Raw genomic sequence first — 27,732 nt, forward strand, 5'->3', positions numbered from 1 at the left:
TTGTTATACAATTACCTATACAATTTCTTCAGTTGTTTTATGACATAGCATTCTATGCAATTTGATTACAAAATCCTTCGTAAGCTTTTCACGAACTCTAATAATGCCTTATAACGATAGAATTAAGTACGATCTCGCATTTTAGCGTAAGTGTACTGTTTGTTGAATTTTGCAGGGTGAAAATTGCATTTTTTTCAAATGTGAAATGTACCTGCAGTATTAATTCCTGTATTATTATTATTATTATTATTATTATTATATAATGTTTTAAATAATAGGTTTTATTTGTTTGATTTATTTATTTATTTATTTTTTACTATTGCTTGTTATTGTATCCTCTGCGCAATATATAGTTATATTTTATTTATTATACACAATTCCATCATGCACAATATCACAATACCTACATCTATTCATTTTAACTGGCTGCTTTGGGAGCATAAGAATTTCACTCACCTTTTATACTTTTCTTTTTATTATTCTGGATAAACTGTGATGTGACAAAGCAAAAGTTTTTTTTTTTATGTAAAACACCTTGAGATTTTATTGGAAATTAAATGTTAGAAGGGAAATTAAGTTTATTACCATTTTTAAAAAATGGCCTAATAATAATAATGATAAATATTTTAATTAATAATTTTTTTTAGCTTTTTTTCCAACACTATTTTATCTGATTAAATCTTTTATTAAATATTAAGTTATAAATTATAATCATGCCAGTGATTAATGCATAATGATTTATTATATTGTTTCTTATATTCCAGTTTTCCGTATATTAATGCTTACGATCCACTGTTGCCAAATTACAGATTATAAATACAGGCTTTATAAACACTTCCTCTAGTGCTTCCTTTTAGAAAGATGAACAGTACTCCAGTGTTTACTCTGTGTGAGTGTGTGTGTGCAGTGGGTGTAAGGGTTATAACTGTAAATCATGCCTGTAGTCACACACACAGACACACACGTGCACAGAGAGGAAACGAGCAGTAGCTGTTGCTGCTTGCTTTAGAGCCGTTAAATGTGTGGTGTGTACACTCCATGATGGTGTGTGTAAAGCGCTCAAAGCCTCCATGGAGGTAATACAACACTCTGTCTAACACACACCGGTACCTCAGGGGCATAAATAACACAGCTACTGTAGAACAAAAGCCAAAAAAAAAAAAAAAGTGGAAATATTTCAGAAAGTAATTTTAAATTCAGATTAAAAACTCGGTTTCTATTTTGCTGTACACTTCAGCCAAGTGCCTTTGTATCATCAAGTATTATTTGTTGTTGTTTTTTTTAAGATATATTTATATTATATATATCTATTTATTATCTATTCTATAATTAATTATAAACAAATTAAATTTAGTATTGTTTAGTATTATAAGTTTAGTATTGTTTTTTTTTAAGAAATGTAAAAAAAAAGTATTAATAATAATATATAATATTATTAATTATTATATAATAATAATAATTAGATAATAATTTATTTATTCATTTAATTATTTATTGAAATAATACCATACCAGCATACAATTGTATATATATATATATATATATATATATATATATATATATATATATACATATATATATATATATATATATATATATATATATATATATATATTAGTATAATCACAGATTAAAAATCAACTTTTTTTTTTTTATCATAAACTTTATATCTGAAAGTGAGGTTTCAGACCTCTGAGCTGTTCTTTGAGTGTTTCAGTCACAGATAACTCTGTGTTTGATGTTTGAATACAATTAAACTTCTCATGACTAAATATCTGTGATGACTGAAGGCTACTGAGATCCTCTGGATAATCTCTGCCCACAGGAGTTTTTTTTTTCCCTCTTTTAATAATTCTTCCCTAGACGTTGGCGCCTAAACGTGTGCTGGATGAACAGGGTCCTTCAATCAGAGGCTGAGGAACACCACCATGTCAACAGATTGGAATCAGAAATCTGAGCTGGGGTTCGGAGGACGCACAAGAACAGATAGGTACAGGCTCACAGCCAATGTTTTCCACTTTTTTTTTTTTCTTTTTAGTAGATAAGCTGGGTTTTTTTGGGGTTTTTTTCGGCAACAGTGGTGGTCGTTGCCTATTTGGCAACCTGGGACAAACTGTACAATTGAGAAACAATATATTAATGATTTCACCAAAGTACCAACATAGAACACAATGAGCATTCCCTATGTTCTCCTCGTGTCTGTAAACATGTACATTTATTTTACAATTTGTGGCAAAAAAATGTAGAATTCCAAGGATGTACAATGAAAAACAATCCAAAATCCAAAAGTAAGGAAGTTATTAATTACAGTTTTTCACTTCATCATAACAGTAGACAAATTTTTATAAACAGAATTAAATAATTGTATTTAGAGCAAATAATATATATATATATACACACACACATTAGGGGTGTACTAATACAAAAACACAAATCAAACAGATGAATGCATCCTAAACAATTATGAGTACAGATCCGAACTCTGTATATATTTATATCAATATAGTGTATATATATATATATATATATATATATATATATACATATATATATATATATATATATATATATATATATATATATAGCTTGATGAAGCTGTTCCAGCTGTGACCGTCTTGCACCAGGATGGCCCTCTTTTTAACCCTGGCCCCATTTTTGATATATACATTTAATATAATATGTATAAATATACGCGTGTGGGCAGATTGCGCGATTCTCATGACAGCTCGTAACGGAGGCTTTGCTTTTCTTGTCAGTAGCAGTTCACTCATGAGCGCTGCACCTCAGCTGGACATAAATCCCAAATCCATAAAGCAGTTCCTGAGCGTGCAGGAAACACGGTCCTCCGTGAATTCATCTGGAGTTTGATATTGTCCACCTGGTTTTTTAGCGAACTTCATATAATCGTGTCTAAATATCGCTGTATTTGCACTAGCAATGAGCCCCTGTCTGTCCGGGGACAAGTTAGTGGAAAGAGAAACATACGTGAAGCGACAATCATCCCATGAGTTACATTAAATTACGCTTTAACGATAAGAATTTTAAAGGTTAAATGGTTTGGTATGTTTGTGAACATGCCATCTTGTGGGACTGAGAGTCCAGCAGTGAGAAAACGGGACTTTTCTTCTCTACACGGTGCCAGTTAAAACAGCGAGGTCTCCGAATAATAACCCGTATCTGCCCAAACACTGACAGAGAGAGACACGCTGCCTCAGAGTGACGCAGGAGGACGTGCAGGCACGCCGTTTTTTCACCACTCTTCCATGGCTGGGTGAGTGTGAGCCGTGTACCATGAATGACACCGTGGGTGTTTTGGTTGGCAGCAGACACCAAACCTGTCAAAACCTCCAGGAAAGGGCCTCCTAAGTGGACAGGAAAAAGAAGGAAACACTGCAGCAGTGGGCTTATTATTTTTGTTATTATTTTTATAAAAAAAACCTTCAGAGTTCCTCCTTTGTTTCTCGTAATGTGATATTTTATCTGTCTTATAGTTTTCCTCAGATTGTTGCCAGACGTACAGGGTTCCTCCTGCAATTTAACTCGCAGATAAAGTGGAGGGAAACTGAAACCAAGCACTTGACAGTTTTGGTCGCAGAAGAAGTGTTGCCAATCCTTTGCAGGTAATGTAGCTAACGCATGCTTAAAAAGTTACTAGAGAATGATGTCATACACTAATTTGCATATTCATAGATGGCCGTTATTCATAAACGCGTAGTCATTTGGATATCAAAGAAAGAAGATTTTCTGAAGACACGCAAATGCATGGATGGACAAACAATGGTGATCAGTGATTGGTCATTTGGAACAATGGTGATCAGTGATTGGTCATTTGGAACAATGGTGATCAGTGATTGGTCATTTGGAACAATGGTGATCAGTGATTGGTTGTTGGCAGAAATATTGATCAGTGATTAGTTTTTGGGAACAATGGTGATCAGTGATTGTTGAGAACAGTGGTGATCAGTGACCTGTGTTCCGTGATTGGGAACAATATTGATCAGTGATTGGTTTTTGGGAACAATATTGATCAGTGATTGGTCATTTGGAACAGTGGCGATCAGTGATTGATCATTGAGAACAATGGTGATCACTGATTGGTTATTGTGAACAATATTGATCAGTGATTGGTTTTTGGAACGATGGTGATTAATGATCGGTCATGTGGAACAATGTTGATAAGTATTTAGTTGTTGGGAACAGTGGTGATCAGTGATTGGTGTTTGGGAACAAAGGTGATCAATGATTGGCCTTTGGGAACAATGGTGATCATTGGTCACAGCAGCTGTGATGTGAGCTGGAGAGCTGTATCTTGTGCAGGACATTAGCTAACGTCTGCTCAGAAACTCACTAGAGGTGCAAAAAGCTAGGCTTTTTTTTTTTTTAAGTAAAGACACACCTTGAAAAAGGTGAATATGAGGGAATACTTATGTGTTACTTCGCACTGGAATTAAGATGCCTTGGGATATTCCCACAGATCATGGGGTAAAAAGATGGCATAGTGTTTCTGGAAAAAAAAAAACACCTCGTCTTTAAAAAAAAAAAAAAAAATTGACATAACAATTCTCCGTTAATAATTACATGACCACTCCTCTGAACGTACAACTATCAGAATAAGGCAACATGCATGCAATCAGATATGTCTAAACCTTTGGCTGTTTTTTTTGGGGGGAATAATTGTACTACTAGTTCGAGGACACGGTGCAGGGCTTAATGGAGATATTCAGTCTGGTTTTTTTGGCTCTGAGTCTGTGAACATTATTTGAAAGAAGCCACATTTTCCGATTATAGTGAAATCTCAGCCTATTTTTGTCTCTCTCCTGCCCCCTCATAGTGCTTTCCCCCAGGGTGTGTGTGTTTCCCAGAGAAACTGCATGTGTATGACTTCTTTTCCTTGACCGCACACACATATCACCAATTCATTACTCAGTTCTACCAAACTAATTACTTCTCTGTCGTATATATATACACACACATATCCTAAGAAACAAGTGCACTCGTTCATCAGGTGTAGAAACACTCAGCAGTGTTGTTGCCTGCAGAGCCAATAAATCCCCAACACTTCACCCAAAAAAAATGGACTTTTCCTAGCTCACTATAGCGTACTAATATAAACAGTAACCTCATGGACGAGTCAAATGACAGAAACGTATCAGCACACACCATTCTCACATTCATTTGATTAATAATCAGGCCACCTGTCTATACACCACTTGTAGCATTTCTCCAAAGAAGAGTGTGGCTCACCATAGCCTACGTACATCCACAAGTGTGTGTGTGCTGCTTTCCAATCGCATAGCTCTCCCCATGAAAGTAGGAGGAGTTACTAAACAGGTTTTTGTGTGATGACTGGAATGAGTAGTAAAATTCTACTCAAACTCGTAGTATTTAATGGCTGCCCACACTCCCAAACACAGCCAAGGGTGCCAATACTTTAAGCTTTAATACAAAAATACAGTGCAGATCTTACCAGATGGTGTTTAAAGGTTCTATGCAAAATGGTTAAGATTTATTTTTACTTTTCTACCCAAAGTAATCAATGATTTTAGCTTAATTTTACATTTTTTTTTTTACATATTCTCAATATAAAAGCCTCCATATTCACTGCATTCGCTCCCTACATAGGGTACAACATAAAGTGGAACGTATATATATATTGTACTGTATGTCCAATGAAGCACCATTTGAGATCCGGCCACACAAAAGAAGCATGGTTTTGTTCACTGTAACATCATCTGTTAAAGTTTGCACTTCCATTTTCACTAGGAATAAAGTATTGGCACCCCTGGTTACCATTTAAACAAACAGGCTTCGTCTCATGCTTGGTAGTTCACGATGTGACAGAGACAGGAAGGAGCGCTGTGCACATTTTAACATTAAATAATTTATAAGTCAGCTTTCTGTAAGGAGAAGTTTATTTAACGTTTACGTGTTAAAGTTATTGGCGTGTCGTACATTCATATTTCACTGCCCTCCAGATGAAATTTCTCAGACTCCACATTCATCAAATGCATTCAACTCTGTCTTCACCTCTATGGACATGATTGTGAGTTATGCAGAGGCTACGCTACTGTGACTATTTTAGAGGGCTGGAGTTTTTCCAGTGTGCTTTTATCGGAGAGTTCCTTCCAGGTTATATCTAATACCGCTCTGTCATGAGGTTCCATTGTGTATAGGATCTAGAATTACAGCCTATACATTTCATCACATGCTGATATATAATGCGAAAGATGAGACAGATAGATAGTGACAGAGAGAGAAAGAGAGAGAGGAGAGAGAGACAGTGTACTAGCATGCTTACATTCTCCAGAGCACTAAAAGGCACAGATATTCCCCAGTCTCCATAGTGGACATATCTCATACTTCTGGTAGCCGTTTGTTCATCCGTGTTTGTAGTGAAGCCAAATGCACTTGAGCAAGTGCACGTTTTCATTCGTTTTTGCCCTCAGCAAGGAATTGTTTTTCCCCCGAAAGTGAGGAATTGAAGATAGCATCTGCTATTTGACGCAGCAAAATGGCTCCCTTATATAAACATTCACAGTGGAGGTGATAGAAACGTGGGCGTGAGGGTTTGCAGTGCATGTCCAGACGCAGTGTTAAGACACAACAAATGTACTGTCCAAGCTCAGCTATAAGCCCCAGAGAGACATAACGCCATCTCAACGTGACTCAGCCGGGTCTGAAACAAGTGCAAGCAGCTCAGGATTTCGGATGAAAGAGTAGCTGTCGAGGGAAGACCCAATCGACGAAGCCTCTGACAGAGTCTCTGATTAATAACCTCTCAGCGGATGGACATTAACCTGGGAAGCAATCCTGTTATCACAGCCTTGTTTGGCTCTTGTTACTCCATTATGTGTTTTTAGGACAATTTCTCATGAGCTTTTTTTCACCCCAAAATCAGCAGGTGTGTTTCTTTGTTTGTTTTTTGGGGGGATTATTATCTTTCGGATGTATTGTGTGTGTATGAATTGGTCTGTGTGTTTATCCGTCTGTAGATACACACAGCTGTGCTGGATGAAAATCTCGTACATGTCTACAGCTACTGTACTTGAAGGCCTTGTGTAGACAGCATGTCTCTGCTTCAGGAGCCTCGTGGGATCTTTAAAGCTGGCAAACATGCCTACGCTGTTACTGCTGGTGTTTAGCTTTATCAGATCTGTCACTATTCGCGTTTATCACGCCAATAAAAAAGGGTCTGGAAGTAGTTATAGAGATTCCTACAACAGCGCTTTTGAATTCTCGAATGTGATTGGTGTTGAAGCTCTGAAAATACGTGTCTAGAAGTGTTATCGTTGCTATAGTAACAGCTCATTCGCATTAAATTGTATTGGCAAACGTTCCATATAAGCATACATATAATAAACAAATTAAAAATGTTGTTATTTAACAAAGGCAAACATTTCATATTGGTAAGGAGATGTTTATTTAACATTTAAGGAAGGAGTCTCCAGTGTCAGCGCTTTGTAAACGTCAGTAAACTTTCCACCACGGCAGAGTTTACACTTTGCGGTCTCTCGATAACTTGGCAAATTATGTCTTAATAACTTCAACAGAGAGAAAAAAAACAGGCTGTTGAAGGAGTGACTGTTTATATAATTAATGGTTAGTCTGTATTTCCGGTTCAGGTGCTCTTTGCTTTCTAATCGCTCTTTGTTTAATAATTAATGCACTGAAAAGGGTTTTTTTATTCTAGAAATGTTTTGTGAAGGTTCGGGGGGTTTGATCTAATCTTGTGCCCTCGATGTTCAACCAGCCCAATAAGCTATTTACGGGTCATCAGCCAAAATTAATATCTCCCTTTCAGCAGAAATGGCACGCTGACCGGGTCAAGCCGTATCCGGATCAGAGAGGATTGTCGGTACGAGCTCGGGCTAACAGTCAGGATCGGCCTGAATGCAATTAACCAGCCTCATGTTGTGTTCAGATGCCCCAATGACCCAGGCCACCTATTTGCATTTATTTACAATGGGAAACTCACTGAAACATTTCACCCACCAGTTGCTGAATAAATACCTAAAATAATGAGCTAGCTAAACAGGTTACAAATGTAAAAAAAAATCTGGTAGCTAGCTAAGGTGAGTTTGCATGTTCGTACTGTAGCTAGCTAATATTCTATATAATAAGTTAGATATATTAAATATTCGGCAGCGTTCATGTTATTGTTTATCTTTGCTAAAATCTGTACATGGTTGTACATGACTGGTGGAAAAGATATAACTGAACACCCCAGTTAATGTGATTTTAAGGATCTGACTAAATTCAGCCCACTGTTCCAGAAAATACACGATGAATCAGATGTATGGAGCTCAACAATGATCTAATTGATTGAGTGAGGCCATTCCTTTATCGAAAAACTAGGACCTCCCTGAATAGTTAGTCTCGATCTAATTTGATTGTTTGAAGGAAAGGTTTGTTGAAAGGACTGAATGTAGTAGAGATGATGTACTAACTGAGTCAATATCAAGCATCAACACTGCTAACAATAAAATGCTACAGACAGCTCCATGCTAACAGCATAAATGATGAAAACCTTTTTTTGTTATGCATTATGTAGACCAGCTAATCACAATACCATCGAGTTGCACACATCAACAATATGTTCATTGTGGTGTGTTTTCCGAGAGGATGTAGGAGTAATGTTAGCTAGCGAATTCGTTTAGTTTTCCTCCAATGTACACCAAACAACAGTGAGAAAACAGAGGCAAAAGTACCGTGACTTAAAGCTACCTAATATTAAATAGCTTGTCCATTTTTTTTTTTATCAACCAAAGAAACAACAGTCCCACCCACTTTGTTTCTATCTGGCTCACGATGAAGTTCAGCTAGCTAAAGTTACAGTGAAGTGAAAGTAACCACTAGCAGAAGTCTTTCACGTCCCAAGTCCTTTCCCCTTCGGTGAATTGCCTTTTTCGGTGGGTGAATTTTAGTCATGTTTCGTTTGACCACTGCTCCTCCTGTATCACTGTAGCGAGGGGTCAAAAAATCATAAATGCCACGACTACATCAGCACCTCTGCTAATTTCTAGGTATTAACCGATTAAGTGTGAAGTACAATCTTCTAGGTGTATTGAGTATTTATTTTGAGTTAGAAGATTTTCAGATTTACGCTGCCAGGTTCTTGTGGAGAAGATTCCTTTGCCAGATTGAAAAGCAATCACACTGAGACAAAGAAACATATTCAGTATTGCTTTTCATGTGTGACATGAGGAAAACATTACACAGTGAAAAGCAACACCTTCACTGCTTTCCTCGTACGTCGCTCAATCAGCAGGAGATTGGATTTATAGAATTAAACACTGATTGAATGTAATTCCCGGTTGCACTGCATTTCATTTTAATCAGTGCGTTGCAGTCGTGTCACACTGAAACGCAATCGCAACTACGTCAACAGGTTTCAAGTGTTCACCTAATCATATTCATTAGTATATACCACACCACATACGCACACACTGATCCCAGAACAGCGTCACATTATCTGTAGCTGCTTATAATCCAGGCGTAAAGACTGATATGGGAAACCTATAGACTCTGCTAACCTTAAATACAGGTTTTAGGACATAAGAAAGCCATACACTACAAGAAATATTGCTTTTCCACAGTAGCCTGTGATTTAGGTCTCGCTAATCCCAGGAGAGGTCAGAGGTCATGGTGATAATCCTGTATATCTCTTTTACCTTGCTGAAATCTGACTCTTCATAAAGAGTTATTAAACAGTGAGGAGGGAATGAGCAACACAGGTTTTAGGAAATTCACTGGGATTTTTAAAGCTAACAGAGTGGATTTACTGAAGATCTACTTATACTCGACAACCTCGGGAGAAACAGAGATTTCCCAAATCTAAGCAGGGCGTCTCAGTGAAGTTTGTTTTTGACTTTAATTTATACACTTTTCATGTCCATGAGTTGCACATTAACAAGCCAAATATTATTTTAAATACGTATGTTATTTTTTTTACAAGTAAAAGCCACAAAAATCAGCTGTTACAACACCAAAGTTGATAATTTTCCTATAACAGCACGTGCGAAAGTGTTTTTTTCCCACAGAGCATCTTAACACACTCGGAGGAAAGTGCTATCTACCCTCTTCCACATACACGAGCTCTCAGATGCCTACGATTGGCTAGTGTCACTGTGATTGACAAGGGGAGAGAGAGTATGCCCCTCCCACCCATCATGGCCACAAATGGCCGTGGCATCGTCGGGATTCGAACTTGCGATCAATGAACAACCAAACTGTTTTATTCGTCTTATAGAACAGCAATTTGTCAGTTACAATTTTTATATATTAATATATATATATAATTTTTTCATCTGTTGATATTTGCTTTTTCAAATTTGCTTATCATAATATACTTTTAGACACACTTGTCACACCTAGTTCGCTATCTGAAGCCCTAATATCAATCCGATGGCAACATTTACCAACGTTTCTTCAGCTTGTTTGTTTTCTGACCTTGACGTACAAGAAAAACATGCCGTACGTTTACGTGAGAATAAAGTCGATCTTGCATAACATGTGCAGAGGTCACTCTGGGTCACGAGGCCATTACTGCTTCACCCTGGTTTACGGGTCACACTCCATCTGTAACCCCAATCCCTAAAAAACTGGAGTCTGACATTCGCAGTGATGACAGATCTCTAAATCACGCGTGTAGCCCTTATTTCTGAATGGCATTTACTTGCTCCTGTAAAACCTGACCGCTGACAGAGCATGTGAGAGAATGGAGTAGCTCAAAATTGAGCTAAAATGTCTAGTTCTACATTTCAGTACTCTGTATTTAGAAATCACGTCTGGAACAGGACGCCCTGGAGACAAATATGACACACAGAATGTATCACTTAGGGCTTGATGGCTTGCTGAACGGTTTCTCAGATGTAGCCTCCATGTAGGGGGTGAGACTTGGAGGAGAATTAAGTTCATATTTAGACATACAGAACCAATCAGAGGCTTGGACACACCTTCTCGTGGAGAAGCGTTCCTCATTCCTTCATCTGTAACTGATTATATATTCTTCTTCTGATGTAAAGTCACATGGAGTTAGTTTAAAACCCTGGCGCAGTGAACGCTGTAACACTACTGTTAGCGATCAGAACGATGAAACAACACGTATGGATTTATGCAGTGGAGAAAAAAAATATTTTAGATCACAGTTTTCTCAGCAGCTTCATGAGGAGCATGAGCATGCTTCCACATTTTAATAATAATCTACTTTAGATCCATATACATTTTTTTTTTCCTATTATTTGGATTCATGAATATTATAATAATATGATTTCTACACTGCATTGCTTAGCATGACAAAATCTTGAACATAGTTCAATTTATCTGGTATTTCTTATTATAAGATTACAATAAAGCAAATATTATTATATGACATTATTAAATGTATTTCTACATATTTCTACTAATTTTCTTCAAGCTTTTTGTATTACACTTTTTATTTTATAATAATATAATAATAATATAATAATTTTGCTTCTTTCTGGAAATAAATGCTCAAAAAAAAAGGTAAATTATGCCAATAGATTGAGAGCTTAAAATGAGTGGATTGGATAGATATAGGCTTCATACTCTATTTGGTTCTTTTCCACAGACTTAATGTGTTGAAACAAGTGGAAACAATTAAAAACTGGCAATATTTTTATTAAAAAATGAACAAATTTCCTGTTTTGTGTGTTCAAAAAAAGCAAAAAAAAATTGTTTCCTGGTTTTTCTCCTTTTCGTTTTGAAAAACGAAAGCACCACTTTACTACACAAACCACTTTACAATATGTATATGTATTAAGTCGGCATTACATAGTATGATTTTCGTCCGAAGTTTTCAGTAATACTTAATATCAATAATACAAATATCTCACATCGCAAAAGAATTCATTGCTCGTGAATTGAGATGAACAGTCTTAAACACGAAACTCACAGGACAGCTACAAATACGGTAGTGGCGATGGCAAAACGTAAACAAAACAAGCTCACTTTGAAGAATGTTTGCGTTTATGCACTGCGCTGATTGTTGACATAAGCAGAACGTAGAAATTTTCTTTAATCACAGGTCTATCGTTAGAGGATCTTCATCGTCTAATCTGACATGGAGCACATACGTTATCGCACGTGTCTGTTATAGAATTCGGACAAGATTTTATTGGGATCTCGTCCTGAATCTCTCAAACACATTCCATCCAGTAAGACATAGGATTACCCATAACTGTGACCAAAGAAAATGGTGAAATACTGATGAAATATTTTTCAGCTAGAACTTCACATTAGCAAAAGAGATGTATAAAAAAAGGCTTAGAATCAGTACCCTGGTGATCAGTTCAGAAATATTATTAGCACACACAGTTATTTGGTTTAGAAAAGATGCTGGCATACCTCCTCTCTCTCTGTCACTCCGTCAATATTGATATCTTTACTAAATCAGTTTTAAGGTTGACGCCGTCGCTGTAATGGAGCGTGACTGGAGAGAATTCCCTGGTATTTCTTCTTCTTCTTCTTCTTCTTAAGCTATGTTCATGTGAACTGACCAAACGTAAAACAAAAGTGGGAGAAAAAAAACACTCAGTAGACGTGTTTCATTTTCATAAAACCCAAGATAGTGTAAGATAAAGTACAATATGGAAAAACGTATTTGTAGAAAATGACTGCACCTCGAACTCGCCCACATGCCTCGAATTCCTCTGCGTCTAATGTATTTAGTCTGGAACGCCTTCATTTGTAGAACATGTACACAAATAATTACGCCGAGCATTTTCCTCTTGTAATAAACACCACTTGGTGCGTGGAGGGCAAACAAAAGTGCTAATCTGCCCCATGTGTGACCCTCAGGGTGGAAATATCAGCCCATTAACTGACCGAGGATCAGTCCCTTTTATGTCCTCATAACTCTGAAAACCAAACACTGATCCAGGATCATCTCTCGAACACATTTCCTGGATTCCCAACAGATCAAACGGATTTACTTCACAGTTTAATTGAAATACACTGATAATGTAGTTGGTCCTCATTAACACGTTTTAACCTGAATTGGTGTTTTACGGCGTGACGAATAAAAGTCACATGAGCGTAAAACCTGTGTGTTTTCCCAACACATTGAACTTATGAGACATAATACACACCCTAATACACACACTGGAGTAATGTCTCCTCACTTTGCTATGGATTATTAAACAGCATAGATGGACGTTTAGGTGGACCGTGAAGCTGCTCCGTCTCTTTACGCACTCGGTTTACATTAATCCCCAGCTAGAGTGAGGTTTCATTCGCTCTTGAGACTTTGTGAAGCACGTGACATGAGATTCATGACATATAATTCCAGATAAGTCCATTCCAACTAGTGGTGTAATGATTTGAATGAAAAAAAATAGCAATGATTGAAATGAATTGAGGCAGCAATCATAAATCGATTATTATGTAAAAAAAAAAAAAAAAAATCATATTTTTAAACTGATATGTAAATAATTTAATAAGCTAGCAAGCTGATAGCTATATAAAAAAAAGCCCTTCTGTACATCGTCGTCATTCAGAAATTAAAAATCGAAATCGTGTCGCTACTTTGTTGTGGTATTTTTACTTTTTACTGTGCTACCAAAGACCACAAACATCCTTGAAAACATTTCTCAAATGGAACAGATTCAACGGCACTTTGGCTACAAAATGTTTCCCCGACTTTGGGACACTTCTTAAAAAATCATATCCCAAGATCCCTCAAATTTAGGAATAAATAAATACAGAATTGAATAAATACAGGAGCCAAAAAAAAAAAAAAAACACAAAGAAATAAAATAAAATAAATATGAAAAAATGCATTTAAAATAAATACAGGAATTAATAAATTAATTAATAAATAAATGAGTAAATAAATACTGAAATAAATGTAAGAAATGCATAGAAATTTTAAATGAGGTCTTATATTTTTTATTTATTTTTATCTTGGTTCATCTGGTCTGAATGGAAATTTTTTTCTTTCACGTTTTATGCAGTCAAGTAGCTCAGTCATGATCATTATTTCCATCTTTAGCACTTTATTCAATAAAAATACTGCAATCCAGGGCTTCTTCAAAAAAAGTGCTTCTAAACAGCTTGTACGATAATTAACGTTTCAAAAATAAGTGAGAGGTGTGTGATATAATGTGATGTAATTGTTATTACAATATTACAAAATACGTTACTTGTGATCAATTGTGTGTGTTAACGAGAGAAGAGACTTGGGCCAATTATGTATAGAGAGCAACAAGTTTATATTCTAGTCCAGAAATATATTTTTGTCTAGACTTTTTTGGTCTTATTTTCTGTCTTTTGTAATATTTCTTTCTTTCTTTATTTATTTAAAAGTCAAGTTCATGTGAACGCTGCCATCTAGTTGTTGAACTAATCAGCTCCATGAGCCCCAGGAGCAACAGTCCATGTCCAAATGTTCCACAAGGGTGCAGTAAAAGTGAGCATTAGAGTGATTTAGGACGGAGCGCCTGAGTGACCACGCTGCGTTTGTGTGTGTTTTGATTGGCATCAGTGGTGAGGGCGCTGACCTCTGATGCCATCATAGCTGGGTGGCTGAGTCATGTATATCTGTGGCTGGACATGGGAAAAAACATCCACACACACACACACACACACACACACACACTTTTCTGTCTTCCAGGCGACTTGAGAACTCAAAGCAAACCCCCAGTGGATCTTGTCCTCAGTGCCAGTGCTCTCATATGTGTGTGTGTGTGTGTGTGTGAGACAGAATTTGGTAAGTCGTTAAACTGTTTGGAGGAAAAGAAAAAAAGAAAGACATCATTTTAGAGTCCCACATCTTCAGTATGAGGACAGAAGTTATGCTGGGAGAGTTTTAACAAGACTGTTTTTTCCCTAAAATAAATACAAAATATGAAGGATAATGACAGATATTTAAAGGGACAATTTGGCGAAAATATCAGATTCCCACAATTTTCCGCTTACCTTCAACAGCCGAGCATGAGCCAAGCCATGTTTGGTGTGTGAAGTGTTTTGCACTAGCTAATGTTGCTAATAATAAGTAACGGACGTCTAAAACGAATAGAAGCTGAAGAAATGAATTTTTTTCCACACTTTACAACACACAAAGAGCTGAATGTGTGTGAAGGCATTGTGTACTTGGGACGCTGCAACAACGCCCGCCCCCCCCCCTCCCCACCCCTCTTTTTCCACCCTGGTCCCCACAAACAAGACTGAGTTGGCAGGAAAGAATGGGGTGACAAAAGGGTTTGAGGGGGGGCATCACCACGGAAACCTGCTAAAGTCACATGGTTCGAACCCTTTTTTGTTTTCTCACTCCGTCTCTCTTTCTTTGGAGATGCCAGTGCTACAATGAGTGCCAGGCTGACAACTTTGAGCTCTGCGCTTTACCTTAACAGCACGAATAAAGACAGCGAGAGCAGAGATGTCGTCTATGGTGAGATACACGGCTACGTTTTTTTTTTCTTTTTTTTTTTTTTTTTTTTAATTTCCGACCTTTCCACATGCCAAATCGAAGACCCAACTTTTAAAACCATGGCTTTAATTAATTGTTTTATTAGACACAATATTTTTAACCAGAATGCTGGTTTGGCACCCTTTAAGAATAACATTGGGGTTGTTTTTGTGTTAAATATTCCTTAGCGTCAATGAGTAGCTAACATTCCTAACGATTCCTTAAGAAAATACTTTCTTTCACGTTTCCTCTGTCACTGTGTAGAGTGTAAAGTGTTCAACATCTCCATGCTCGCTCTGTCTGTGTGCATTCTCACCGTGACGGCCATTGCCTGCTGCGTGTCCTACCTCAACCGCTGCAGGTGAAAAATCTCAAACAACATACAAGTTCTTAAATTCAGTTTGTCACAATACTTCCAGTGTTCAATTCTCGATTCTGATTGGTCAAAATGTGTTAAGTAACTGATTAAACATTAGAACTGTTTATCGTAAAATCTTATCATTCGCAGGCACCGGAAGCGAGCGGGTGAGTATGAAAGCGCTGTGGCCTGTGACCTAGAGGAGGAGCCAGTGAACCTAAAGGTCGTACAGAGGTCACAGAGTTTGCATAACCCACTGCCCCTGATTCGGCCACCAGAATCATTCAGGAAGGACGACTCCTCCATTTACTACATCTACGCCAATCCACTTCCTGTCGGATGCCATGATGATGACGATGATGTCGTCCATCCCAGACACACTACACTGCCACCAACTGACCCCAAAGATGGTATCATCCTGGACCCACCCTCCTTTTATATGCAGCTGTAGAACGCAGAATGTTCCAACTGAACAAGGGAGAGGGGAAATCATGAACTGGTAACAAAAATACACGCATTTGTAGAGCTTGTTGGAACGTTCCAACACACAGTGGGTTAAGATTTAGAGTGAGTTGGAATGTTCCAACTGAAAAGGGAACGAGAATAACAGACTATTAAACCTACATGCACTTATAGGGTGAAATTGGAATGTTCCAAGTCAACGAAATTGAAGGGAAGGTGACAACTGCAATTTACACACAACTGTGCAGTGGATCATTCTGACTACAAGCAACGGGAATGGTTAAATTTATAAAAAAAAAAAAATTCTTTTTAAAAAAAAAAAAAAAATCACAAAATGTAACCAGTGGAGTTCAGCACTCTTGGTTTTATTGTTTTGTAAAAGAAGTGCTGAGTGTGTTTGTGTTCATGTGCTTCACAAAGTCAGCTTGCAGAGAATTCAAAGCAAAAATTCAGAGAAAAGTCATTTCTGATTCGATCAGTTAGGACTGGGTTAAATAAAAATTAGTCAAGTTTGACTTTATGTGATTGGCTGAGTCTCCCTGATCAGCCAATCCAGGCCCTCCTTCCTGCCCTGCCGCTCCAGCTCGGCGCCAACCGTCTCACGGCACTGCCGGTGGTAATCGTTCAGCCAGTCACGCTGCGGAAGAAGAAAAATAGCCATCGTTTATACAATGTTAAAGAATGTGGGCAAATAGAATTCATTTATTTTTTTATGGAGGCAGTTATCTGTCGAAAATTGTAATTTTATGTTTTGCAAAGCAATAGACAACTTCGTAAACAAGACGTGTAAAGTTTTTGCACTTCTTTATCTGTTTAGAAGTAACACGCAGAGTCTTTAGACCTTATAGCTACAAGTTGTAAAACTGTTTTTCAGCCCCGCCTCTTCAGCACTCTTAAACAATCTACCTGCCCACCTAACCCTCCGCCCCAGCCCCTCTCCTCTCTCTGAAAGCGCCCACCTGGCCCCGCCCTTCAGTCTCTCAAAGTGCCCACCCGGCCCCGCCCTTCAGTCTCTCAAAGCGCCCACCCGGCCCCGCCCTTCAGTCTCTCAAAGCGCCCACCCGGCCCAGCCCTTCAGTCTCTCAAAGCGCCCACCCGGCCCCGCCCTTCAGTCTCTCAAAGCGTCCACCTGGCCCCGCCCTTCAGTCTCTGAAATTAATTAATTAATTTTGAATTAAAATGGTTTTCTACATGTTTAGAGCATTCACATGGAGGTGTTTTTTTAAAAGCTCACCATACACCAGTACAAATCCCTGTATGTCATGTGTTAATTAAAACTCTATAAATAATTAATGTCAGCGTGTGTTTTCACCTCTTTCTGTGTCAGCAGCTCAGTGTTAATCATCTTCAGCTGAATGGGGACGAGCGTCAGGGGCTCGAACGTCAGACTGCCTCTATTCCTGTAGTTATACTGATAGAGAGAGTGGTTAGTATTGTTTTAAATTACTAACCACTAAAATGTTTTAATTTGACAAAAAAAAAAAAAAAACAACACATTGCACGAGAGCTCTTACTTTAGGCTTTGCAGGAACGACCAGCACGACGTTTTCCAGTCGAATGCCGAACAAGCCGTCCTCATAATATCCAGGCTCTTTAAAAAAAATTGTATAAATAAGTAAATAAACAATAAATATGATGTAATCATAAATAAATATGTAACACTATAAGCAATCCGTTTGTAAAGAAAATTTGCATACAATAAAATAATAACTGAATGATGATAACGATGGTCATTATTATTATTATAAAGCATAGTATTTATATACAGGGATATATGAAAGAATGGAATTAGGCCCAAATAATGTTCATGTCTATATCAGCCTGTGTGTGTGTGTGTGTGTGTGTGTGTGTGTATACCATCACTGAGGATCATTCCAGCCTCCAGCGGTTCATCAGCGAAGGTTTTGTAGCTGATGCCGCAGGGTCCTTCGTGGACGTTGAGGAAGCAGCCGACTCCGTGGCCGGTGCCGTGCAGGTAATCCAGTCCAGACTCCCACAGAGCGGCACGTGCAAACGAGTCCAGCAGGTGACCTACACACACACACACACACACACACACACACTTCAATAACCTACGTGCTCTTTTCTCCTGCTCATTCAGATGCTGTTTATTATTTACATACAGTCACTTTGAGCAGATTTCTCTAATTACAGCATCTAGTTACTTACTCATTATGAATTTAATGCGTGCACTCAGGAGCAGTAATACCTCAGTTTGACTATTATAGCTAAATATTTGAAATTTCCCAGCAGCCACTGAGTTGTATGGATTATTTAGCTGGCTTATTTACCTTGTGTGTTCATGGTACGTATGTAATACCAGCATCTCCTAATTGCGCAAAATATGAAGAAGTTGGACATTTGAAATCAATTCTGTAATAGAGTCGAGGCAAGAGGCCTCGAAAAAAAAAAGAGAAGGAAGCTCGCACCAGCAAATTACATTTAGAGGAAGAAACCTCTCAGTGTTGCAGATTTTTCACAGTTATAAGGATGAATTAAAACTCTAGCATGTGCAGAAAAAGAGCACGTCAGTGATGGTTCCGTACAACGTCTAATATCCAGGTACCTTTAGTTCCATTGGGGAAAACAGCCGCGCTGACGGCGATGTGGCCCTTCAGGACGTATGTAAAGCATTCCTAAAAACAAAAAAAAGAGTGGAGAAGTGCAGGTGTTACACAAACAGAGCGCAATACACTTCACTTCCTGCAGAGGGAGCCACAGGACACATCACTGAGTGCCTCTGATTCAGATTCAGGGCTGTGGAGATAGGGCATATTGGGTTTTGGGTGTTTATGATAATAAAAACAAATTATATATCATGAGATATAGAACAAGCCTGATCACCTTCTCATAGTCTGTTGGAGTCCCGAAGTGCAGCGTACGCGTCACGTCCGTTGTTCCATCCCTGTGCACGCGAGACAGTTGAAAAAAAGCTACATTCATTTGAAAGGTTGCACTCAGATTTGAACATCTTAAGCTGTCTAGTATCTTCCTAAATGTGTGTACTGAGTATGTGAGGATGTTTTGTGCGTACTTGTACTGCGCTCCAGAGTCGATCAGGTAAACTTCATTAAGAGACAGAGTCCTGTTGGTCTCAGGAAGCGGCCTAGCACACAAGAAAACAAGAAACTCTATCAGTGATCCTTGTTGTGCATTAATAGACAAAATATTAGGTTCTGATCAAATGGACAAGTGGCTTAGTCCAGGATATATGTGTGTGTTTAAAATGAGGACGTGCGACACACACTGGTAGTGAATAATGGCGCCGTTTGGTCCCACGCTGGAGATGGTGGGAAAACTGAGACCGACAAAATCCTTCTGCTGACTGAAAAGAGAGAAAAATAAATGAAGAGTTTGTTAAAAAAAAATTGCTAATACTAATAGTGATAAATGTAACAGTAGCATAAAATGAAAAGTAATTTTTTTTTTTATAAATGAAGGACGTGTAAGAGGTTAAACTCACCTGCGTAGTTCTTCAGCTTTATCCGCAGCTGATATCTCAGTCACAGTACCTTTCGGAATCTGTGAAAAAACAATAACAGAGCATAACCCAACACACACACATGCACATTTCATAAAAGGCAGAAATATAAAACTTTATAAAACTTGATTTGACGCCTGTAGTAAAAACCTGTTATAATAATAAAATAAAATATAATAATAATTAAAAATAAACTTACATTTAATTTTATTCAATAAATAAAAATATAAAGAAATATATAAGCAAGGACGTAAATTAATAAACTAATATTTTAACATTATTATTATGTAAAAGTTATAAGGATACCTCTTTCTCCAGCCAGGCAAAGAGCTCGCAAAGCGCTACGGCATCTTTAACCTGAAACATTTTTTTATGACAAGACATAAGCGCAGGTGTCAGCAATGCAGCTTACCTCAGCAGACATCTTGTGATATTACAATATCGAGATGCTATATAACAGATTATCAGTGATCATTGTGTATTAACCTGTACTCACATGTGCCATCCTCATGCCCTGTGTCTCTGTGGGGTTCTTCACTGCTTTAGCCAGACACACAGGTGTGTACGGGATTGGAGATCTGTGCATCTGGAAAGAGACGATATGTAGATAAGATATTTTCCGGACCAAATAACCATCCTTTAATGTCCGACACCATTACAAACATGCATCTCTATTGTATAATGTATGTTGGTGTGTGTGTTACCAACCTTAGGGATGGCCTGGGTGAGAGCACAGCTGGCCTTGTCGCTGATCCACACCTTGTCTTTAGGGCCGAGAGCTGAGCACACGGCCTGCAGCTCCGAGTACACACACTCGTACGGTAAACACTGCACACTCAGCTCAGGCTTAGCAGCTGTGTCCAGCTCCAGGTGCTGCCTCACCACCGGGTCCTCGACACGCTTCCCGTCCATGAACAACCTGCAGGATCAGGTTAGTGTTTCAGCATATTTCTCATGCGGTTTATGAAACATATTTCATCATGTTTCAGCATATACAAAAATCCAAAAGAAAAAAATTATGTATTTGTGCATCACAGCATTATGATTTATTAGTAATATTTCGCTCAGTTTTATTACCGTATGCTGTTGATTCCGATGATGGCGTATGCGAAGAACACAGGATTGTACTCGATATCTGAGCCACGCAGGTTAAAAAGCCCTGCGAATAAGACAAGCTTGTTCATTACTAGCTTGTTTGTGTGGACGTTCCACAACATTAACTATAAATGGCTAAAAAGTATGATATATATCGTTGAATAATAAATTTCAAAGTTGTAATCCTTAGGAAACTGCTGTGGTACAAGAGAAAAAAATCATTTCCAGACGTCCTTTTCTAGGAAAATAATCAACTTCACGGTAGTAACTCTTCTTTATCACACCACTCTGCTGTCAGCCTTCTTATTTATTTATTTTTTTCCATATCCTTTGAACTGCCTTACTGATTATGCTTGTTTTCTTGTTTTGGGATGATACAGAGAGAACAAAAAAAAAAAAAAAAAAAAAAAAAAAAAAAAAACAGATTGGGCATGGGGGTGTAAACTTTTGCACTCAACTGTATGCTACAATACTGTGACATTCTCATTGTCTTTTGTAGCAACTTCAACGTTCCTTAAATGTTTTTCATGATTTGTGTCATATTCATAATAACATCATAACTTTTCTCAAAGAGGATCTACCTCAGCTGAGGAATGACTGACGCACATGGGCGCACACACACACACACACACACACACACACACACACACACACACACACACACACACGGGTTAATTTAGCCCACTCGAAATTAAAAATTCAAATAAACAATGTCAGTGCAATTACCATCAACACGCCACTCTTATGGCCAATCTGCCATAAGAGCTACTTAATTCCGTTTAATAAGCGAGGTGAGGGGAGCCTGAGAGCTGTGTCGTGATCTTGCTACTTCACACACACACACACAAACACACACACAACGAGGTGTACTGATACACACATGCGATCTCGTCCAGGGCCGTCACCACGAACCAGGAGATCTTCCTCTCGGCCATCTTCCCCCTCAGCTGCACGATCTTGTCCTGCCAGCTCAGACCTGATCACACAAACGAAAGCTGATTATAATGACTTCTTATCCATATTGTATGTAATTGTACTAAGCAGTCTAATACTGATCATGTGTGGGTGTGTATTAACCGGTATATCTGAGCCCCAGAACGCTGAGCTGAGTGCTGGGTCGAGCGGGTCGGTCCTCCCAAATTGCATCGATTAGATTTTCTTGAACGGCAACCAAACTGTGTCCGGCGCTGTTCAGAGCTTTCGCCATGCTTTTCCACTGATCTGAAACACACACACACACATACCAAATACAACAATATTTATATTCTAGTCATATTTATCTACAAAATCTGCAGCTATTATTGAGCTTTCTTAACTGTTCTGAATAGCTCTAACCAGCAGCGATGATCCAGGGGTCGACTCCCACTTTGGAGTTGTCTGGCAGGACGCTGATGAGCCAGTCCTCCGGCGAAGGCGTCTCCTTCAGACCTGGAGAAGGACAGGAGACGAGGAAGAGGAAAGTCTTAGTTGTCTTAGAATAACCAGAAACATCCGAGATGCAAGTTTAAGAAAGTCAAAGTTCACAAAAGATCACAACATTTATAAGATGATCAGACAAACTTCGAAATATCGCCACAACCCATTTGTTTTGGAAGATGGCATACAGATACTTGTCCTAAAAGGTGCTTACTTTGACCAATATTTAAAAGTTAAAACAGATGAAGGAAATCTTTAATCTAAAGTGGAACCAAAATGCCTTTTATCTGTCGTACCCATCTTCATTAGAGTCCAGTTGTTGTCCATCTGTTGGCTGGCCTGAAGGAAGTAGCGTCCGTCCGTCCACATGGCGGCATGTTGCTCCGTCACGATAGCAGTGCCTAATACACACACAAACACACACACACACACACACACACAAAATGGCGAATATAACACATAGGTTTCATTAAAAAAAAAAAACCAGCACAATAATAATATACTATATGAAATTCAGCCTCAGTCCTGAGAACCAGGGCACGTGCGCGCACGTACACACGTACCTGCCGAGCCGTTAAATCCACAGATAAACTCACGTCTGCAGTCACATGGCGCGATGTATTCACTCTGTAAAGGACAAACATCTTCAAATGAAATAAACTTCCATGATACTATATACATGAGAAATTAGATATTATGTATACACATGATAAAAAACAATATTGCAATGTAACTATAAATAACCCTGCGTATCACATTAGCAAAGAAAAAGGCCATGTGTGAAAGCACTAACTTCTCAAAGCTTAAAGTACGACTGCTAGATCAGGGTAAAAAGTGTCCGGGTGTTCTTTTCATCTAATAAGCAAATAAAAGAAAATAAATGATTAATCACTTGTACGCCAATTAAACAGAAATGTCAGGTTTGTGACAGGTGGACGTTGAAGTTTGAGCCACGACTCAGGCTTCATGAGCAATCAGGCCTAATTAGCCATAATCTCAACTGTGAAGTGGGAGGGGGGTTTACCGTGCTCTCAGAGGACACACACGATCAGATAATCAGAGGTGATTTCACAATCACACAGCCTGTGACACGACACACACACACACACACACACACACACACACACACACACACACACACACACACACACACACACACACACAGAGTCCATCCAACATGTGTGACATGAAGCTTTTTTTTTATTTCAAAAGGAATAAAAATAACAGTGAAGTGTTTAGATGTTAAGAGTTCATTAATGTAAGTGTTAGTTACTTCGGTAATGTATTAATGCTGAAGCTTTGTTCATTTTAATTACACCACAGCACTGTTGAATTCTCGATTCTCATTGGTCAGAATGTGGTTAATTTTTTTGTTCTTAAAAAAAAATAAGAACAATTCCATAACTGTTTTTATAATTTCAGTAAAACAAACAAAAAAAAAAAAATCACAAAAGGCGGTCCTTTCTCCCACAGAAACCGTTTCCCAAAAGAATATTTTTTGCAGCAAACTCAAACACAAGCACCAACTCAAACAGATTTTTCTTTCCCTCTACAATTTACTTCTTTTCTCATATCTTTGTCAGAATAGTCTTAGAGTTAATTGGCTCATTACTGAAGCATTTTTCACATACATTAGATGTATACGAGGGTAAATTGGGGCGTGTCGTATGCATATGACATGTAAATGAGGTACTGGTGGGTGGAGCTTGTTTCCACGCAGCAGAAGCTGATTTATCATTTGTGCTCAAATCGCTGCTTACGACATTTTCTTGAATCGGACGCAACGTCGTTCATGTGTCATTCCGTTCACTTAAATCCGCGGTGGCTTCTACACAATGGTGACGAATAAAAGCAACACAATATTGTGTATTGCAATGTTTCTTACAACTAATAATCAGCACTTGGTATTGACTCAGAGTAGCTGTGTGTTATGGTATCTTTTAGATCTACAGTATAACAGTGAAGAAATGGACAGAATTCTCTGATTTTTATGCCTCAAGCAATTGGCTTGGTGTTGGTGTTGGTGTTCTCACCTGGTGTGCGTCTCCTGAAGGGACGATGTACGCATGGATGGGCTCGGCGAAGTATTTTCCATTCTTCATCGCCTGCCTCAGGTTCCTCAGCAGCTCCACCGTGATCTTCGGAGACATGACAGCGTCTGTGTGCAATACACACTTGTTTAACACTATGCTTCGAATAAAAATGGTGATAATTATAAATCCAAGTCTGTAGGCCTCAATCTGGTCACTCTGAACATTTATGTTATTCAGTGGTAGCTGGAAATCTGATAAATCATTAACTATAAAAATAACGTCAATATCTGAAAATAACTATACACATTTAAAATATTACCTGTGCTCATGGTTTGATTTTTTGTTTTTCTTAAGCCCTGTTTTTCTCTAAGATCCGAGATCCGTCAATGCATGAGGAGCTCAAAGTCTGACTCAGCCAGGTCTTTGGTCTTTAAGACTCATAAAACTGCCAACTCTGCAGTTAAACATTGATTAAGTGTAATACCATAAATGTCAGTGAAAGTGTATGATGATTGCATAATATGCAAAATAGCATAAGTGATGAGCTAAACAACAAAGGAAGTTTTTTTTTTAAATATATATATAATGTTGTACTTTATCTTTTTTTTGTAATAAGAATATCAATGATATTTTATTTGATAAATAACAGCTGTATCCTGCTTCTATCTGCTCTCAGCTTATTTCCTGTATTTACAGTCCAGCAAACCTTCCTCCATTTTTTTAAGGGTTGCATCCCAAATGTCTTCCTTTTAAAACACACAGTGCACTTAGAAGGGTGCAGAAGGTCATTGCGTCATGCTATACATAGTGCGCTTATATAGGGAGCGAGCGAGTTTGTATTTGACGCGTTGTTTTTTTTTATCCGCCCTTTACAGAAACAGTGAATGAGAGTCAGCGCTCTGTGTCGTCCAATCACATTGACGGAAACACCACCGCGCTCTCTGATTGGCTGGATTTGTGCATGACGCTGCACAACGAGGAAAACAACAACAAGCTGCCTAAATAGTAAACTAATTAGATAACCGTTAGCTATTACACCACATTGTATCTTTAAGCATAAACTACGACTAACTGTACAGCGATTAATGAGTGTTAAATTTAGCTAGCTTAACGGATTTAGTTCACGAAGAAAATCGGAAGGTCGTTATTTCAAGAAACACTTCACAACCTCTCTGTTGTGCCAGACGATAAATAGACATCTTTAAGAAATTAAAAACGTTTTAAAAATCTCCAACATGACCACGATTTATTATTATTTTTTTACTCGAATAGTTGTTTGTTATTTATTTGTGTACTATCTGTAGCGCGCGCGCTGCTGAGAAGGAGAGCAAAACATGCACGCGCACCGCACGCGCGACACCACCGCCGCCACCCGCTCGAATCCGATCCGTTTCCGGTTACCGTTCTCGCATTTTCGCGGTGTGAGCGAACGACACCGAATGTGTGCGAAGTTACCTTCTGAGAAAAGAACCGTCTGGATCTCAAAAAGCGCTCCTCAAAACTCTACAATGCCTTGTGTTCATTTAGGAAACAGGAGGCCGCCATGTACGACGTCGACGTGTGCTGTCACGTGATCGCCTCGCGCTTCCAGTAGTGTCCCAGAGCACGAGGCTCGCCTTCTTTTATGCAAATGAGCTGGAAGAACATCAAACAACAGAGCGGAAATGGCGGAATCTGGGCACTAAGGCAACAACCATATCAGGTGACTTGTTAAAGAGCATATTTAGCTTTTTCTCCTCACAGAGGTTTGCTAAACTGAGAAGCATTAAGCTGTAAAATGATGAATGAATTCTTTTTCATTTCGCTATTTACAAAACCAGACTAATTAAAGTCACACGGAATATTAAGGAATATTTTCATATGAAAATATTCAAATGAAGACATCCAGCAAACAGAAAAAGGCTTTTAGGCAAAAACATTAGCCTAATTCCCTGACTAGGATTGTCATAATGAATTCACTGTTCAAATATTATTCAATATGTTTATTGAATGTACATATTTATGGACAAAAAATCCACATTTGAAGGTTTACGATCCTTTTTAAAGATACTTTTATTTGTTTAACCTAACTATCAATCCATTTTGGGTAATGTAGGCAAAGGATACTTTATAAATGTATTTAAATTAGTCCTAAAAGTGATATCACAGGGAAGTTATTAATGTCGTTTTATCCCCAAACAGCGTTCTGTCTGAGACGTTTGGTCTATAACGTCATTGTTGTATGTTATACTCTATGTAGTGAGCATATAGAGTGAATATATGGCCTTTATACAACAGCGTGGTTGAATTCTCGAATCTGATTGGTCAGAAGATGTGAATTATTTTCGTATGTTATTATTAATGCGCTCGTTCTAACACCTTATTGTTTCTATGGTAACAACTCGTACACACTCCAGACCGTGCTGTCATATGAGAATAATACACTAGGGGGTAGCGGCACTCCGCTTGCGCGTCCCGCTGCATCACACCCCTCCAGCATGCATTAGTTTCATATAACAGCACAGTCTGTCGTGTGTTATTTCTTACTTATCTGCCTTAAATTAAAAACGATTCATGAATGAAAACAAATTGAAGATAACAGACATTTATGCAAATCTTAAGTAAATATTGAAAGTGACTTTTGGGAATTGATCTGAGAACTGTCCTAACGGGCGTGCCCTAATATTCTAACGAGCGCATTTCATTGACATCACTCCGTCTGAGACTCCAAGCCTGAAAGACCTGAACAGAAATACCACTATGCAGGTGGCAGGATTCAGGATAAAGCGTACGCTCACTAGTTTGCTCAGATGTGAAGAACCCATTCAAATGTGAACACAGTTTTGAAAGATAGCCTTGTGATTGGTTAGGGTAAAGCTGCAAATTTCACTATGCACATGCAGCATCTGCTATGCAAGAAGCATTGTTCACCTTATGTGTTAAGCCAGAGTCTCCAAAGCTACATCCGTGAAGGCACAAGTTCCCAACCCTGGTCCTGTAGTACCTCCCTGTGCTCTATATTTTAGTACTCTCCCTGCTCTATCATGCCAACTTCAACTCGGGAAGGGCTCTTAATTAGCTGATTGGTAGAATCAGATGTGTAGAGAGAAGGGAAAACACTAAAATGTGTAGGACCCCCATGTCCTGTCCTGTACTCCAGGACCAGGGTTGGAAACCTGTGCACTAGGGGGCAGTGGAGGGCAGGAATCCATAAGACTTTTTTTATGTCAACAATGAAAATGGGGACAGTGGATCTTGTGTATGTGTATAATTCAGGTATAAGATTTACTGAAGTTTTACTCACAATTAGCCCCACCCACTCCATCACATTTTCTCAACCTAGAGGGCATTTCATCACATTTTCTTTTCTGTAAGGGCAGCCTAGGAGGCACTTTGATGGTGATTTGGTTTTTTTTTCGACCATGGAGCATATAATGTACTGATAAGAGCCAATGCAAAAAATATATATATATACTGAATT

At 38.3% G+C, this 27,732-nt stretch overlaps 2 protein-coding genes across 3 annotated transcripts; one reads left to right on the forward strand and one right to left on the reverse strand.

Moving 5' to 3' along the window:
* Positions 1-2,743: 2,743 nt before the first annotated feature.
* Positions 2,744-17,739, forward strand: si:dkey-246e1.3 (uncharacterized). Its single transcript, XM_053229275.1, has 5 exons — positions 2,744-3,398; positions 3,492-3,620; positions 15,311-15,409; positions 15,692-15,788; positions 15,936-17,739. Exons 3-5 carry the CDS (start codon positions 15,325-15,327, stop codon positions 16,234-16,236), a joined length of 483 nt encoding a protein of 160 aa, XP_053085250.1. The 5' UTR covers positions 2,744-3,398; positions 3,492-3,620; positions 15,311-15,324; the 3' UTR covers positions 16,237-17,739.
* Positions 16,592-25,882, reverse strand: xpnpep1 (X-prolyl aminopeptidase (aminopeptidase P) 1, soluble). 2 transcript variants are annotated; one of them, XM_026948030.3, is made up of 20 exons: positions 25,728-25,882; positions 24,273-24,397; positions 22,803-22,866; positions 22,536-22,640; positions 22,159-22,251; positions 21,901-22,044; positions 21,704-21,799; positions 20,806-20,887; positions 20,437-20,647; positions 20,225-20,314; positions 20,035-20,085; positions 19,711-19,769; positions 19,495-19,572; positions 19,282-19,353; positions 19,092-19,152; positions 18,814-18,883; positions 18,105-18,278; positions 17,762-17,838; positions 17,560-17,658; positions 16,592-16,884 (listed from the first exon to the last, which is right to left on the reverse strand). In XM_026948030.3, the coding sequence occupies exons 2-20, from the start codon at positions 24,387-24,389 to the stop codon at positions 16,765-16,767; spliced, it is 1,863 nt and encodes a 620-aa protein (XP_026803831.3). In that variant the 5' UTR covers positions 24,390-24,397; positions 25,728-25,882; the 3' UTR covers positions 16,592-16,764. The 2 variants fall into 2 exon arrangements, with proteins under 2 accessions (XP_026803831.3, XP_026803830.3); XM_026948029.3 differs by lacking the exon at positions 25,728-25,882 and adding an exon at positions 24,592-24,749.
* Positions 25,883-27,732: the final 1,850 nt, after the last annotated feature.

The sequence above is a fragment of the Pangasianodon hypophthalmus genome, chromosome 25 (assembly GCF_027358585.1).
Source record: "Pangasianodon hypophthalmus isolate fPanHyp1 chromosome 25, fPanHyp1.pri, whole genome shotgun sequence".
NCBI classification, from domain to species: domain Eukaryota; kingdom Metazoa; phylum Chordata; class Actinopteri; order Siluriformes; family Pangasiidae; genus Pangasianodon; species Pangasianodon hypophthalmus.